Below are 15,607 nucleotides of genomic sequence, written 5' to 3'. Positions count from 1 at the left end.
TTAACTTGATTTTTTTTGGTCGAATCTATCTTTACTGTCGAGCTTTCCATGTCTGTGTACGATATACATAAAAGCAGTAGTCAGATTAAAAATCGTCTGAAAATGAAAAAAGCAAATCCAAGCAAAAACCGTCACTTTTTGTACACCACCTTAAAGAAAAAAAACTTTTTTTCATTCTTTTTAGCTTTCTTGTCTAGAGGAGAAACACCACAAGATGGATCAGAACACTGTCTATCAATTATTTGTAGCTACTTATCACCCTGATCCCAATGTACACAAGCAGGCTGAATTAAATATCAGAAATGTAAGAGAAAATTTATTATTTTTCAGGTACTAAGTATTCTATGATAGATTGAATCCAATAATGGTTTCTTGCCTATTGTCTTACAAATCCTTGCTTCTGAGGAACTTGAGCTCGGTGCTCGTCAAGCAGGTAAATACACATCGATGTCAAAGTACGTTGTGCATTTATCATTATTATTTAGCTGCCATTTACTTCAAGAACCGTTTGAACAAAGCTTGGGATGGTGAACGCGAGTCTGCTGTGCCTATTAATAATGATGACCGCAACATGGTCAAGCAAACCATTCTTCAAGCTCTCGTTACAGCTCCTAATCAAGTCCAGTAAGTATTGATCATGTGTACAAAAGAGGGAGGAAAAAGGAGGTACTTATCTATTTTCAGGGTACAATTGACCTCTACTTTAAACACTATCTTGACCAACGATTTTCCCGATAACTGGCCCAACTTTGTCAGCGAACTCGAAAGATTATTGACTTCAAGTGACTTTCGCTTAGTATATGTTGGTTTGTTGGCTTTACGCGAAGTTGTGAAGGTCTATCAGTAAGTTGTTTATATGTGGTTGAACATGAACTGATCAATAACAAAATTAGATGGAGAACTGGTAACAAGCGTGAACCTTTCAGACAGTTGGTCAAATTGACTTTCCCTGCTATTCAAAACATCAGCTCCAACCTTATTTCCAACGATAGCATTGAAGCAGCCGAGATGTTGAAGTTATCTCTCAAGATTTACCATACTGCTATTCAAGCTGAATTACCCAAGACGTTGCAAGACCCTGCTTCTCTTGTTCCTTGGGGTACTTTGTTCTTACAGTTGATTGAAAAGAAAATCCCCAACGAGGCTTTACCTGCCGATGCTGATGAACGTGATCGATACCCATGGTGGAAAACAAAGAAATGGGCTTACCACTGCTTGAACCGTCTTTTCTCCAAGTATGGTAATCTTGCCACTATGCCCCGCAGCACACCTGAATACAATGCTTTTGCAAAGCAATTTTCTGCTAACTTTGCACCTAACATTCTTCAAGCTTATTTGGGTCAAATTGAACTTTGGATTAAGAAAGAAATCTGGATTCCTAGCAAGTGTTTAGCCTTGACTTCTTCCTTTTTCGCTGACTGTGTCAAGAACAAGACTACTTGGCAATTGTTGAAGCCTCATTTTGAAACTTTGGTGGCTCATTTCATTTTCCCTCAACTCTGTTACTCTGAACAAGATCAAGAATTATGGGATGAAGACCCTGTTGAATTTGTTCACAAGAAGGTAGACCCTCTTGAAGACTTCCACTCTCCTCAAACAAACGCCATGAACTTCTTGATTGATCTTGCTCGTGATCGCAAGAAGCATACTTTTATGGGTATCTTGAATTTTGTGAACGGTATTCTCAACAAGTACTTGGAAACCCCTGAAGATCAAAAGAACCCCAAAGAAAAGGATGGTGCTCTTTGTATGATTGGTGGCCTTGCCTACCAAGTCCTCCAAAAGAAATCCCCTGTCGCCAACATGATGGAACCTTTCTTTGTTACACACGTCCTTCCTGAATTCAAGAGCAAGTACCCCTTTTTGAGAGCGCGTGCTTGTGACTTGACCAGACATTTCAGTGATTTGGATTTCAGCAACGAACAGAACTTAGCTACTTTGTACCAGTGTTTGACAGACTGTATTCGTGATACTGAATTGCCTGTCAGAGTCCAAGCCTGTCTTGCTCTTCAACCCTTGATTCGCCACGAAAGTGTCAGAAATGCCATGGCTCCCAACTTGCCTTTTATCATGCAAGAATTGCTCAACTTGACCAACGAGATTGATATTGATACTTTGGCCAACGTGATGGAAGAATTTGTCGAAGTGTTTGCTGAGCAATTGACACCTTTTGCTGTTCAACTCTGTACTCAATTGCGTGATACTTTCTTGCGTATCATGGAAGAATTGAACCAAAACAACACTTTGCAAAGTGCTGATGATGATGAATTTACAGGTGATATTGATGAATTGAGTGACAAGACCATGGCTGCTATGGGTGTCCTCAAGACCATTGGTACCTTGATCCTTAGTTTGGAAAGCACACCTGAAGTGTTGCAACAATTGGAAAACGCACTTTTGCCTGTGATTACTTATACATTGGAAAACAAGATCTTGGACTTGTACGACGAAATTTTTGAAATCATTGATTCTTGTACTTTCTCTTCTAAGCGTGTTACACCTACTATGTGGAGTGTGTTTGAGTTGATCTATGCTGCCTTCAAGGACAGTGGTATTGACTACATGGAAGAAATGTTGCCTCCTCTTGACAACTACATCTCTTATGGTAAGGATGTGTTTGTTTCTAATGAACATGTTCAACATTTGATGTTTGATATCATTGATACTGTAATGAAAAGCGATCGTGTTGGTGAAAACGACCGTATCTGTGCCTGTAAGTTGATGGAATCTGTCTTGCTCAACTGCCGTGGTCATGTTGATATGTGTGTTGGCCCTTTCCTTAACTTGGCATTCCAATACATCTTTACTGGATCCATGAAGACAACTGAATTCAAGGTTCACTGTATTGAAGTTGTCGTCAACTGTATTTACTACAACCCTGCTCTGACCCTTCGTTTGTTAGAAGAAAACAACTGGACTCAAGGTTTCTTTACTCTCTGGTTCAACACACTCAGCAAATTCTCTCGTGTTCATGATAAGAAGCTTGTCATTGTCGCCCTTTGTGCTCTTTTGGAATTGCCTACTGACATGATTCCTTCTTCTCTTCAAGCCGGTTGGTCTCAAATCTTGGCCTGTATGGTTCAAGTTTTCCAGACACTTCCCAAGGCTATGGAAAACCGTGAAAACATGGAGAAATTATACGGTGACTTTGACGATGACTTTGGAGGTGACGATGATTTCAGTGGTTTTGATGGAGCCAGTGGAGACGAAGATGAAATTGAAGAGGGAGGAGATGATGAAGATATTCCTGATGAAGACAATGAATATATTGAATACCTTGCCAGCCAAGCAGCATCCCATGCAGACGGCTTCAGTGATCTTGATGAAGATGAGGAAGAAATGGAAGAAGAAATCTTGTTTGAATCACCCTTAGACGAAGTAGATCCTTACATTCGATTTGAGCAAGTATTTAGAAACTTACAGCAGAACAACAGTGCTTCTTATACCCTATTGACAAAGGATTTGAATGCTGAACAACAAGCACAAATTATGACTGTTTTATCTACTGCTGAACAACACCGTACTGCACCTGCACCTGTTCCTGGTACTCACTAATTGCATTCTACATAAAACAAAGTAAAAGAAGAAAAAAAGAAAGAAAAAAAAGAACACTTATATATAATTATATTATAGCCCTTTCATCCCCTTTTTTAGAATATAAATAAAATAATCGTTTTTATAAATTCATTTAAAATTATTCAATATGTGGTGGAAGCCGGATAGGAAACATCCCTTCCACCTCAATGTTCACTCTAAAAAGCGACCATTTTTGTGTAAATGTATTGATTTTGAGCAACCCATGACATGCTCAAAATCAACCCCTTATCTTGCCGAGAAGCATACTAACTTGCCCGAAACTGCTCTTTCAAAGCAACTGTAGAAACGTCTTTAGCCAAAGGAATACCAAGCAAGAGGGGATACTTTGTAGCACCACGATGAAATAAACGCGAAAGCAAAATAAATAAAAAAAAAACGGATTGCTTATACTCAATTACAGTAAAAAGGGAGTGTCGCTGTGAATTAATCAGAAAGTCAGAACTATATTTTATGGCTTCGTATTCTGCTTGATTAGCTTACACTCATCTTTTTTTTAGCAAACCTGATCCGTTTGTTAATGGTGTCTTTTTGACCTAAAAAACTATTACTTTATTAAGCTAAAAGAGGCCTTGCAAGGAAGTTCATTCAAAAAAGGAGTGTTTTATTGATGTCAATAATTAAATCAAAACAAATAAATCGAATTTGTCAAACTATACAACCAAAAAAGAATGAGAAAGAGAGGAATTTACTACAAGTCATGGTTTCCTGTATAATTCAACTACACTGTTTTTACATTCTATCTGATTGAAACAAGTGATTCTATTCTGCTAAAAAAGAAAGAGACAATAAAACAAGATCAATGCGTGCCTTGAAAAAAGAAGACTATCAAATTAAAGCACAATTAATACATAAAATTTTTCTTTTTTTTTTTTCACTCAAAAAAATGTATTCTGAAGGTCGTTGGGAGGACTTTACGTTTGAAGCACCAAAGAAGACCCTCTTTCTTTCTTTGCCAAATAGCATTATGGAGCATATTTGTCGCTATTTGACAAATCTAAAAGACAAAAGAGAGGCCTGTTTAATACACCCGCGTTGGAGCACAGCAGCACAAAAAGTGTTATGGGAGAAACCAAGAATACACTTGCCAGAAAGCTTCCGCATATTTATAAAGACTATCAGCACTATCAACAAAACAGCACTTTTGGTCAAAGATATGCAGTTAACCTTGCTTGATCATGTAGATGACTTATTTGAACCCATTGTCAAATCAACACAAGATCGACATCAAAACTTTCATTACTTTGGACCAGATTTATTCATCAAGATTGCCACAGTTTGTGAAAACTTGACCAATCTCACTATTTATGGATGGAATTTGAAATCAAAGGATATAGAAACAATCGCCGCCGTAGCCAGAAATTTGAAATCATTGTACATCATAGGCGCGTGTACCATACCTAACGATGGATTATCTGGTCCCATTGTTCTCAACAGTTGCTTGCCTCGCCTGACTGAGCTTAGATTGGATGGCGACTTCAGATTGACTTCAGAATGGGCCAATACACTGGCCAACAGGGCCAATAGCCTGACTCACTTACAAATCTCTCTCAAGGGCATGCAGCAATACACTTTGGAAATCTTGTGTAATGGACGTCTAAAACTAAAAAAGTTGATCTTGACAGATGCAGTGCCTCTTGTGGACAATTTGGTCTATAAGATACTAGAGGCTTTTCCTGATCTTACACGCTTTTGTATTGAGGGATCAAAGAATTTGACTTGTATGGCCATTGCTCATGTTTTGAGATGCTGCCCTCGTCTCGAGGATTTAGAGATACGTGCTAGACCAGATACGTTGAAAAACTGTCGTCATTTGGAAGAAGATCTAATTCGCCTTCAACAATATTTCCAGTCTTACAATGCAGCTCAAATGGCTAGACCAGCTCGTCTCTTATTGGAAAATATGACAATCACTGATCTTCAAATGCGTGTATTAAGCCCTTGTCTCCAACACATTCAGATCCTTGGGTTCAAGAGTTGTCAAGAACTCACCAATGAAGGTCTAGAGGTGTCTTTGATTGACACACATTCACCTGTGAAATACCTGCGTGTGATTCAGTTGATTCAATGTTCTCGAATTGATTCAAACATCTTATTAGCCTTTTCTCGCTCTCAGTATATTACCAAATCATTGATGCGTGTTCATATGGATGCTTGCGGTAAAGTAGTCCCTAGAGACATCTACAATCTATCCCGCAGTGGTGCTCAGCACAATTTGCGTCAAATTTGTTTGGTCAATTATGACAGCATTCAGCATTCTGTGATTGGCAGTTTCAATGAAGAAGTGGAATACAAGTCCAAGATCATATTGAATAGTGCCAATATAGATGCCTTGTCTCATTCTACAGACCCTGAATTACTCCCAGTGCCTACTGATCGTTATATCACTGGTCCTCAACTGATCATTTTGGCCAAGAGACTCAATATGGCCTTGAATCAATTACAAGAGCTTTTGGATGATGTTGAAGAAGTAGGTTGTCTTGACCAAACTCTTATTTATATGTGTTTATTAGGAAGAACAACAAGGGAAAGAAAAACAAACATACGAGACTGATCATAGTAAAGTCGTTTGTTCATCTACCAACAGAGTGTACTCATATTTTTGTTAGAACCCAACCCACCAAAATTGGATAATAACCGACTCTCTGCATTAAAGAATCAACAAAGACCCCCTACACCTGCTCTTTGGTTAAATGATCTCAAGACAAATGGTAGCATTCCAATGGCTACACCTAAAGACAATAGACTAGAACAAGTGTATGCAGAAACAAGTGCTTCTTCATCTAATTCATTACAGTCTTCCGAAGAAGGATCATATAATTCCTATGATGAAGAGATTGAAGAAGACAATACTGAATACGATACGCGTGAAGTAGATAGTGACGACGAAGAGGATGAAGAAGAAGCATATGAAAAGAGTTCAAATCTTTTGGATGAAGTGAAGCCAGTAAAAAACCATTGGAATAATTCTTTGTTTGATACAGCTCAACAAGGTCCTGGATTTAATTTGGGTGGTTGGGGTGTTAGCACCGACAGTAGTTGGGCCACTCCTTCCTCTTCAACTTCTTTACTGGGCAGATCTTCTGTTCGTAAACCTGTTTCATTTGAACTAGTGCAACAACAACAACAACAGCAATACCATTACCACCAACCATCACCACAACAACAACAAACAGAATCAGCCCAAGCTTGGAATGGTTTCCGTGAAGAAAAATATCATAATCAATGGCAACAAGCTCCTCTGGAAGTCAACCATCATGCTGCCTATACTAAAAAGACTCGTACCACAGCTCATTTTAGACAGACTCCTGCTGTAGTTGATAGTGAAGGTTGGGGTAGCCCACACACTTATGTGGCCTGGAATGATGTTCAAAAACAAGGTTATGTTCAAGACGTCTTAGAGCAACAAAAGAAAACTACATTCTGGCGTCAAGAAAACGATCAATGGCATGTCTTGAACAGTGAGGAGAAACAAGCCAGCCAGCAGACTGATCAATTCTCAAAAGCATCCTATACAGACACTGTTGTCAATACGTTATGTGATGATGATTTTCCAAGCCTTTCCGATGCTGCCAAGAGATCGCCTATTTCAGTATCTGATTTAAGAGAAGATTTAAACGCAGAGCAAGACAGACGCTATCAACATAATGACAGACAACGTTTGCGTCCTCGTTCAAGCTCCATAGTTAGTTCTGAAGGCAGTGTTAATTGGAATCAAGACGATGCAGATGATACAGTCATCAAATTACATCGAGATACACCTACAAGGTACTCAAGTCAAAGCAAAAAAACTGAACTCGTCAATGGCAATAAATGGGCCACTGCAACCGAATGGAAGACGCGCAAAGAAAACAATGACGAATATCATAAGCATAAAGAAGCCTGGGGCACAGACAAACATGCTACTACTATCACTAATACTAACACAGCCACACTTACTACTACTACTACTACTGCTGCTGCTGCTGCTGCTGCTGTTACTCATACTACTAATACTACCACACATGCTCCTAAAGGAAGCTGGCAGGATCATTTCTCTGCTGAAGGTAAACTAAAATGTCTGTAGGATGCATTAGGCAATTAATCATATTTTAGCTATTGAAAGCAAAGAAGCCAAGAACGAATGGTCTTCTTACTCTCAGCCAGCCAACAGACGCACCTTTTCCCGACCAGCACGAACTTCTACACCTCGTTGTTCCTCTGCCAAGGATAATGCAGTGTATGAACGCGAAGTTAACAATTGGAACGAGTTCAGCACAACCAACAGTAATTCCTCATTGTCACCTCGTTCTGATACTGCTTCATCTGTAATTAAGGAATTAAAGGCAGATACGCCTATTCTTGTGGACACTGATAATTCTCTTATTCCCACCACTACTACCAATGTTATTACCCAAAAGCCAGATAGCGTCTCAAAGAACGATGTCTGGAGTTCGATTGATGAATTGAACTTTAAGCATGAACCTTCCAAGACAGCACAAACGTTTGACGAAATCCTTGATTGGAATTCAGTCCAACAGAGCCTTCATCAACCTCAAAAGAAACAAGATGTGGAGCCTTTATTCCATTTTACAGATGTTGTTTCTGGCACAGTAACTAAAGAAGAAATCAAGCGACAAGAAGCTGCAGAAGCCAGTGATGATTTGGTCGACTTTGCTGAATTTGTTGTTAGCAACAATAGTAACAACAGTAACAACAGCAACAATAACAACAACAACAACAATCCTTCTGAAGACCTGTTGGATGTATTTGATAGTTTTGATTCTCCTCAGACGTCAAACGACAATATTAGTATCAATAATACCTCTGTTGATCAAGCCATGTCTTTGTTTGACTTTCAACCACAACAATCATCAACACCACCACCTCTTCAGCAGCAGCAGCAACAACAACAACAACAACAAGAACAACAAGAACAACAAGAACAACAAGAACAACAAGAACAACAAGAACAACAAGAACAACAAGAACAGCAAGAACAACAAGAACAACAACAACAGCAGCAGCAGCAGCAACAATCATCAACACCACCACCTCTTCAGCAGCAGCAGCAACAACAACAACAACAACAACAACAACAACAACAGCAGCAGCAGCAAGAAGAATCTCTTGTTAAAAAGAAAAGCAAGCAAGTAAGATTAAGAATACAAGCAAAGGATAGCTCAGAATTCCTTGATCTTTATTTACACAATGTAAGTATATTATAAATTTCATGCACAGTTATTAACATTCAACAATAGTATGATGATATAAGGGACTCAGTTGAAAAGTTCTGTCAAGACCATGACATGGTAAACTACGTCGATGGATTATACCAACAGGCTATTGAGAGATGGACAGCACGTCAAACCAAGTCTATCCTGGGCAAGTCAAAGAAGCCAAAGAAAAACATATAATAATAAAAATGTACATGATTTCCAGAAATGAAAAGCTGTACATGTTTAATTCCTAACTAAGCTATCTCTCTATGCCTTATCTGTACTCTCCATGTCTTGCCTTATCACCTGCCTCCATTCAAACAAGGACATAATATGCTTACAAATAACATTCATTAATAAGTTTAACCTATCCCATGCACGTAACAAAGAAACAATGCCACATCATAAAAAGTCAACTCGACACTCCTTATTTAATGATGAAATAAGAGCGAGCCCTTTGTGTCTTATACGTATTTAATTATTTTCTCTCAACATGAACATGACAATGCTTAAGATGCAGAACTGCATCTAACGGCTGACATTGTGGAATTGTGCGTATATACTCAACTCTCTTTTACTTTTCCTAACAAGGTAATGATGACTGGCATCGTGGAATTATGCGCATATACTCAGTTCTACCAATAGAAACCACAATTTTCTACTGGAGTACTACAACATACTACCTTCTTACAAATTCACTGGAATGCACTCTATGTAACAAAGTATGAGATCAGCATATTTTGCTAGCTTAGCTTCTTTTTTTTTTAATAAACAAAAATTGCAGCTTAAATGATTTTACTAAAGGTACTAGAGAAGACATTTATTATGTTCAGATTACCACGATGGCTTTGTTAAGTTGGAATTCTACTAGAAAGAGAATTGCAGGGTTGAACTGTAGCTCCGTATTAAAGAGCATCTCGCTTTCATAATTTTGAAGTAATGAAAGATAAAATACGTTTGTATTGATTCAATATATATAGATATATAGATATATATGTTCTTGGCATAAATACTTTTGTAAGATGAGGTTTTGGTTGTGCTTCTTTCTTAAAATACAGCTAGTGAATCAAGTTATTTTCTTTATGAAGTAGCCTATTCAAAGTGTGTTCTTATAAGCTCTGAATATGATTGTCATTCATTATTTTCAAAAGCCAAATACTGCTAAATCAGATAAAATCATTATCAGGGTTTATATGTACGAAGCAAATAGAAAAAAAAAAGAAAACAGGTTTATTGTTCAAGGTTGCTTTTCTTCAGAGGCAGGGCAACTGTAGGCGTTACAAGCTTGGTCAAAGAAGCAAAAGAATTTGTCTTTCTTCTCTTGTAGATACAAGACATTTGTTCATTTATTAGCTCTTTAAGCCAACAGAAAGAGAGGACGGTGTCAGGAAAAGAGCCCAGATCCATTTTTCCGCGAGGGAGCGAAAACACATCAAGTTCCACAAAAGTGTAGATTCCATGTGGGGTCAACTCACACACAAAAGAAGAACACATTTCACCATCAACAAACAACGTAAAGCACTTAGGTGTACGGACACCAAGAGACACCTGATGATCAATAGATCGTTTGCACTCTAGAGCCAGCTTAGAGCGATCACTCAAAATTTGACTTGACTTGGTGCCAGGCTTCTTGACCTCCACGCAAAGCAACCCAAAAGAATTATCGTCGATAGGCAGAAAGACGAAAAAATCGAGTTTAGCTTTGCTGCTGCTGCTACTGCTGCCACTGCTGCTACTACTGCTGCTGCTGTCTGAATTGGGATGGCCATATGGTATTTTTCTATAGGACCGTGTGGATGAGACATTCTTGTCACGCAAGAGTATGTTTCTCAGAAACGGATACAATGCTTGGTCAATGAAATCTTCTTCAGTTCTACACTCAGTCCTCCAGTTTTCGAAATTGTCAAGCATTTCTTGAACAACTCGTACCAAGGCATCTTCTTCTTCCCTCTTCGATTTCTTTGCATACCGCGACATCTGGTACTGCAAGTACTGCACATCTTTTTCTTCTTCATCATCATTATCATCATCGTCATCATCTTCTACTTCTTCTTTTTATTCTTTTTCTTCTTGCTCCAGCTCCCATTGTGTCTTCAAGTCAATAAACATGACTAGAATTTCATGCTCGAATTGCTTCTTCTTTGTGGCAGGAGTGAGCGCTTTTCTTATTTTTTTGAAGTTTTTGGCTTCAAGGCAGAATCCTTCAACAGCAACTGGCACTTCCAAGATAAAGGAAAGCAGCAAGTATTGACTTTCTCTTAGCATCTTCTTGTTCCTCACCAGCTCAACAACACGTCTTCTTTCTTTGTTGAAAAACTTTTATCAAGTCTTCATCACCAACAGACCAGCGACCAAAGACACCTTCTTCTTTACCATAATCTTGGCATAAGACCATGTTTTTTTCTGTTGTTGGTTGTTGTTGCTGTCATAGCAATGCTTGCTTGCTGCTTGATATGCTTTTTCCAGGCTGCCTTAGCATCACCCTTCTTAGCTTCTATGCCTCTTGAATTGGCGTACTTGAAAAAGGCACTTGCAAGCTTGCTATATTCTTCATCTTGATCTTTGCCAATGTTAGCTTTTATGTGCTGACTGTGCCTTTCAATAAAATTAGCGAGTAATGGTATATCATCTTTTTCTTCGCACAGATCGAGAAAAATCTTGAAGATACATGAGTAAGTTGTCATATTATGGGGTTGAGATTCGAGAATTGAATATGGAAAAGAAAGATGATATCAATCAGATTCAAACATAGACAGGAGATACACTCATACACATAATTACAAATACTGGAGCTGGTCTCTGCTGCCAGTTGCTCGTAATATGATATACCGATTCCTGGTTTCCAAACTACCCACAAGACAATTTCTTCACTATATACTTCCTGAGAAGTTCCCCTCACCTCTTTGTACCATTTGCTCAATTCATCTGGAAAGTGAACAACACCTCCTGTTCTATTGCCCACCAAAGAGGTTTTTTTGGAACAATCTCATCTTCGAATTTCTTTGGCCTACAACCACTGTCGAAGATGTTATTCAAGCACTGGTTACACTAAACTTCACTAGAATAGATTACTCACAAAAAAAAAATTTAACCGTTGTTGACATTGTCATTACAGCCGTATCACAAGTTTGGAAAGCACACTGGAGATTTGTCATGGACAACGTAGTTTTTGATGCCTACTCCACTCTACAACAAGCATGTACTGCTTTACAACTGCTTGCAGATGAAAAGCAAGTACACACAAGACTGTAATTCTTCTCGTATTTTTTTTTCTCTACTAATAACAGTGGCATATCTTTTATTTTATTCTGCTTAGTTTGCTTTCAACATAATTGTATAATATAATTCAGTATGAATTGCGCCCGCCTCTTGAGTGCCATCAGGGTAACTTTACGCGGAACAATAATAAAAATCTTTAAAAAAAAAAAAAAAAAAAAAAAAAAAAAAAAAAAAAAAAAAAAAAAACTAAGGTATACAAAAGATGCCCACGACACTATTTTACTTTGATGACCACGTATGTTCATGAAAAAACCAAAATGTGAATAAAGGAGAGAAAACTCAAACCCTGTTATATATACACTCTCTCATGAAGAATTAGATTCGGGATTTTTTAATCTATTTTTGTGAAATCCATTACTCGATCAACACTTGACTTTACCTCTCGAGATCTTAGGGAGATAATAGTTATGATAGAAGAAGTCAGCAATGAATGTGACCACCTTAAGCTTAGTGGTGATAAGAAGATGGACGCTTAGTACATGAGCTAATAACTTTGGCTATCAAAAAGCAACACCAGTATTTTTCATCGTTTGATATTCATCGTTTGATATTCATCGTTTGATATTCATCGTTTGCATGAATCAGACGGGTTAGATTAGCCATTATTTGTTGAAGGTTTTCATAGAAAACACAGACTAGAACATAAGTAAATGATTATTTGAAGTACATAAATTAGGGCATGAAGCTCCTAGGCATTCATGCTTCATATTGAGCATTTGAGTATTGAAGGTTGAGAACCATAAGTCAGAATTGCTGAGACAAGGAGATGCTTTAAAATGAAATCTATTGAACTCATTTTGCTCTTTATGTTTGTCAATGGCTTTATAGTTAATCATCAAATGCGCTCAGTCTTGACTTTAATTACTTTGATCAGTAGAATAAATTAATTTATATATTTATATATATTTATATATATTTATATGTAGTTTTGAAGCTCTTTAGGATGAGCGATGGATATTAGAAAGAATAGGATGATTGATTTGACAAAGAACATCATAAATATCTAACAAACAATAAGCATCGCATGCTCCATACAGAATTTGTTCTTCAGAAAGAGGTCTTTTTTCCCAGTTACTCAGTTGTTGTCGCTTATTGAGAGAACACGCCAAGAATTCAGTCACAACACCTGCCAATCCACCCGTAACAACACTGCCTTGCTTAGATTTGATTGTCTTTAAGTCTAGCAAGTGGTTCATTTTCCAATGCTTAGAAGAAGGTATGGATAAATGCAACAAGTCTAAATCACCCGTAAAATCAAAGGCTGGATTCTATTGAGTAAAGACATTTTTTTTTTTGTTACATTACCTAGTTTGAGAATCTGTTCATCTTCAAACAAAAGCCTTAAAATGATCTCTGTCAATTGAAGTAGTCGCGTATGTTGAGGTTCAAGTATTGTTTTGAGATCCAATAAAAATACAAATCCATCAATATCTGTTGCAATCTGCATCAAGGCTGTCTTGACATCAGTCGTTTTAGCAAATGTAGGTACCCATTCGGTATCTAAACCACAAACAGTGGATGTCGATAACACATCTTTCATTTGTAACAAAGTTTGAATTGAATCCACAACCACACATTGAGCCTTGGCTGGTAACTGATAAAAAGGATAACACACTAGTTTCTTGGTCTTTTTAGGTGTCAGTGTACTTTGATGACGTGACATGATTTCACCCTTGACAATGCCTAGTAGTCGTTGATTCAGTGGTAATGCATTGTATCGACAATAAAACTCTTGTTGTTTATAAAGAGAAGCAAAATGAGCAGGTGCAATGGCATCGCCCATATCAATCAGTTCTTTAATCGCCAATCGAGCCATGACAGGATCATTTTCACAAACAAGATCAATCAGACCATTGAAATTGGAACTGGTAGCAATCGACGTATCATTATCTTCTATTTGCTGAATAGCTCTTTGTGCCAGAATGAACCGTAGACAAGAATACCGTTGAGACAAATGGATAAAATAGCCTTCTTGTTCAGATCCTTCCAAGCCTATCTCTTTCAATAGTTTAGCACCACATCCCACAAGATCCTTTTGGAATTTGCGCTCCTTGAGTCGAGAAAGTTGAGGTATGTTGTCTGTGGCTAGGTCTTCAAAGTGATGAGCAGGCACAATATCGAGATTACCAGCATAGGTAAATCGCAATTGTTTGTTGATATACGATACTAGTTGTCTCTGTAGATCAGGTTGACCTTGATACAGTGTGATCAGATAAGCACCATAACCTGCAGTAAAGAACTGTTCTGCAGTTCTCTCTACTGAGAAGCAGGCAAACAAATCGAGTTTACGGATACTCGTCACTGCTTCATCATAATAAGCATGCTTGATCAAAATACGACATAGTTTGACTCCTTCTGCTTCAAATTCACATCCTTTGGCAATCAATTCTGGCAGTCGATAGACATCCATAGCATAATAAACAATGACAGGACAAGAAATACTGTCCATCATATGAATCAACTTCAATTGGTTATCACGGCGAAGTGTATATCGCTCTATAAAGTCAGCAGGCATACCAAGTATATCTTCAATGGTAATCACAGCCACTTCTTCACTCTCTTCCTCTTCTTCTTCCTCTTCTTCACTGGAATTATGTAGCTCAATCAAAGGATGCTCATCAAACGATATCAAATCCATTTCTTTAGCAAGTGACGATGTTGCTTGATCTTCAAATGAAATTAAATCCACTTCTTTTATCTCTTGATAGAATTGAGCACATTGAGCGCGTTGTTTATCAATAGGTGTATCTAGAAACTTGGCAAGGGCTGTGCATAGATTGGTAGAAAGCAATCGACGAAATTTAGGCAAGAGTTCCTTGTTCCTTGAATGTTGAGTGAAATAGCTAGATAAAGAAGACAATGTATTCTATCGAGATCAGACACTGGACATCCCATGAGTTACTTACGAGAATAAAATCACTAGGATCTTGACAGTAATGTAAATGACGACAAAGGCGAACTTCAATCAATGAACCAGGTGTTTCAATCTCACGAATCTTGAGGTAAATATCAGCACTTTTATAGACATGGATAAGACGTAACATCAATAAATCAGAATCCATCTGTTGACACATGTGTTTAAGTTCGTCGTCTGAGATGTACTGAAGTGATACATGCGTTGTGGGTGGTGGTGGTGTAAGTGATACAGGCGGTGGTATGGGTGCAGGTGAAGCAACGGGTGTGATAGGTGCAGACACGACATGGATTGGTATAGGTTTAGGTAGATTGGCTCTTATGGTACGAATTGAAGCAGCGGATATGGTAGGTCGTTTTTTCTTTTCCTCTCGTTTCTTGTTTGTGACGGGAGATGAAGTGATTTCCCATTCATCATCATCAGAGTCCTCCATCTACAGAATGTACTTGTTTAAAAGACCAAAGGAAAAAAACTAATTGGCTGGATTTGTTTAATCCAGCCAATCAAACGCGTCATGTGGTTATGCACCTTACATAAATACATACATAGTGAGTCATGAAGCTTATCATCTTGTAGGTTTGTACCGAAAGGCAGAAACAATGTTCAAAGTATATTAGAAAAG

At 38.0% G+C, this 15,607-nt stretch overlaps 4 protein-coding genes across 4 annotated transcripts; 2 read left to right on the top strand and 2 right to left on the bottom strand.

Annotated features, from left to right (window-relative positions):
* The first annotated feature begins 176 nt into the window (after positions 1-176).
* On the top strand, positions 177-3,687 carry B0P05DRAFT_565541 (armadillo-type protein). Its single transcript, XM_051580965.1, has 5 exons — positions 177-304; positions 352-433; positions 486-624; positions 685-843; positions 894-3,687. Exons 1-5 carry the CDS (start codon positions 215-217, stop codon positions 3,553-3,555), a joined length of 3,132 nt encoding a protein of 1,043 aa, XP_051429283.1. The 5' UTR covers positions 177-214; the 3' UTR covers positions 3,556-3,687.
* A 793-nt stretch (positions 3,688-4,480) lies between these two features.
* B0P05DRAFT_576233 (uncharacterized protein) lies at positions 4,481-8,990 on the top strand (the record flags this gene model as incomplete). The annotated part of the gene is made up of 5 exons (XM_051581691.1): positions 4,481-6,064; positions 6,108-6,153; positions 6,204-7,640; positions 7,690-8,786; positions 8,835-8,990. 5 exons carry the CDS (start codon positions 4,481-4,483, stop codon positions 8,988-8,990), a joined length of 4,320 nt encoding a protein of 1,439 aa, XP_051429282.1.
* Positions 8,991-9,795: 805 nt separating this feature from the next.
* B0P05DRAFT_565534 (uncharacterized protein) lies at positions 9,796-10,832 on the bottom strand. The gene has a single exon (XM_051580964.1). The coding sequence runs from the start codon at positions 10,767-10,769 to the stop codon at positions 10,023-10,025; it is 747 nt and encodes a 248-aa protein (XP_051429281.1). The 5' UTR covers positions 10,770-10,832; the 3' UTR covers positions 9,796-10,022.
* Positions 10,833-12,942: 2,110 nt separating this feature from the next.
* On the bottom strand, positions 12,943-15,543 carry B0P05DRAFT_565529 (uncharacterized protein). The gene is made up of 3 exons (XM_051580963.1): positions 14,978-15,543; positions 13,377-14,937; positions 12,943-13,332 (listed from the first exon to the last, which is right to left on the bottom strand). The coding sequence occupies exons 1-3, from the start codon at positions 15,416-15,418 to the stop codon at positions 13,010-13,012; spliced, it is 2,325 nt and encodes a 774-aa protein (XP_051429280.1). The 5' UTR covers positions 15,419-15,543; the 3' UTR covers positions 12,943-13,009.
* Between the last annotated feature and the right edge of the window lie 64 nt (positions 15,544-15,607).

This window comes from Gilbertella persicaria (genome assembly GCF_025201335.1).
Source record: "Gilbertella persicaria strain CBS 190.32 chromosome Unknown B0P05scaffold_81, whole genome shotgun sequence".
NCBI lineage: Eukaryota > Fungi > Mucoromycota > Mucoromycetes > Mucorales > Choanephoraceae > Gilbertella > Gilbertella persicaria.
The sequence above is the reverse complement of the archived record's forward strand: the minus strand, read 5'-3'. Positions and strand labels throughout refer to the sequence as shown.

Bases quoted from the DNA above. Each gene is read 5' to 3' on its own strand.
- B0P05DRAFT_565541 (XM_051580965.1), top strand. From the start codon at position 215: ATGGATCAGAACACTGTCTATCAATTATTTGTAGCTACTTATCACCCT. The intron at 434-485 runs GTAAATACACAT...ATTATTATTTAG, and splicing joins GCTCGGTGCTCGTCAAGCAG to CTGCCATTTACTTCAAGAAC. The intron at 844-893 runs GTAAGTTGTTTA...TAACAAAATTAG, and splicing joins GAAGTTGTGAAGGTCTATCA to ATGGAGAACTGGTAACAAGC.
- B0P05DRAFT_565534 (XM_051580964.1), bottom strand. From the start codon at position 10,769: ATGTCGCGGTATGCAAAGAAATCGAAGAGGGAAGAAGAAGATGCCTTG.
- B0P05DRAFT_565529 (XM_051580963.1), bottom strand. From the start codon at position 15,418: ATGGAGGACTCTGATGATGATGAATGGGAAATCACTTCATCTCCCGTC. The intron at 14,938-14,977 runs GTAAGTAACTCA...TGATCTCGATAG, and splicing joins ATCCTAGTGATTTTATTCTC to AATACATTGTCTTCTTTATC. The intron at 13,333-13,376 runs GTAATGTAACAA...AATAGAATCCAG, and splicing joins TGAACAGATTCTCAAACTAG to CCTTTGATTTTACGGGTGAT.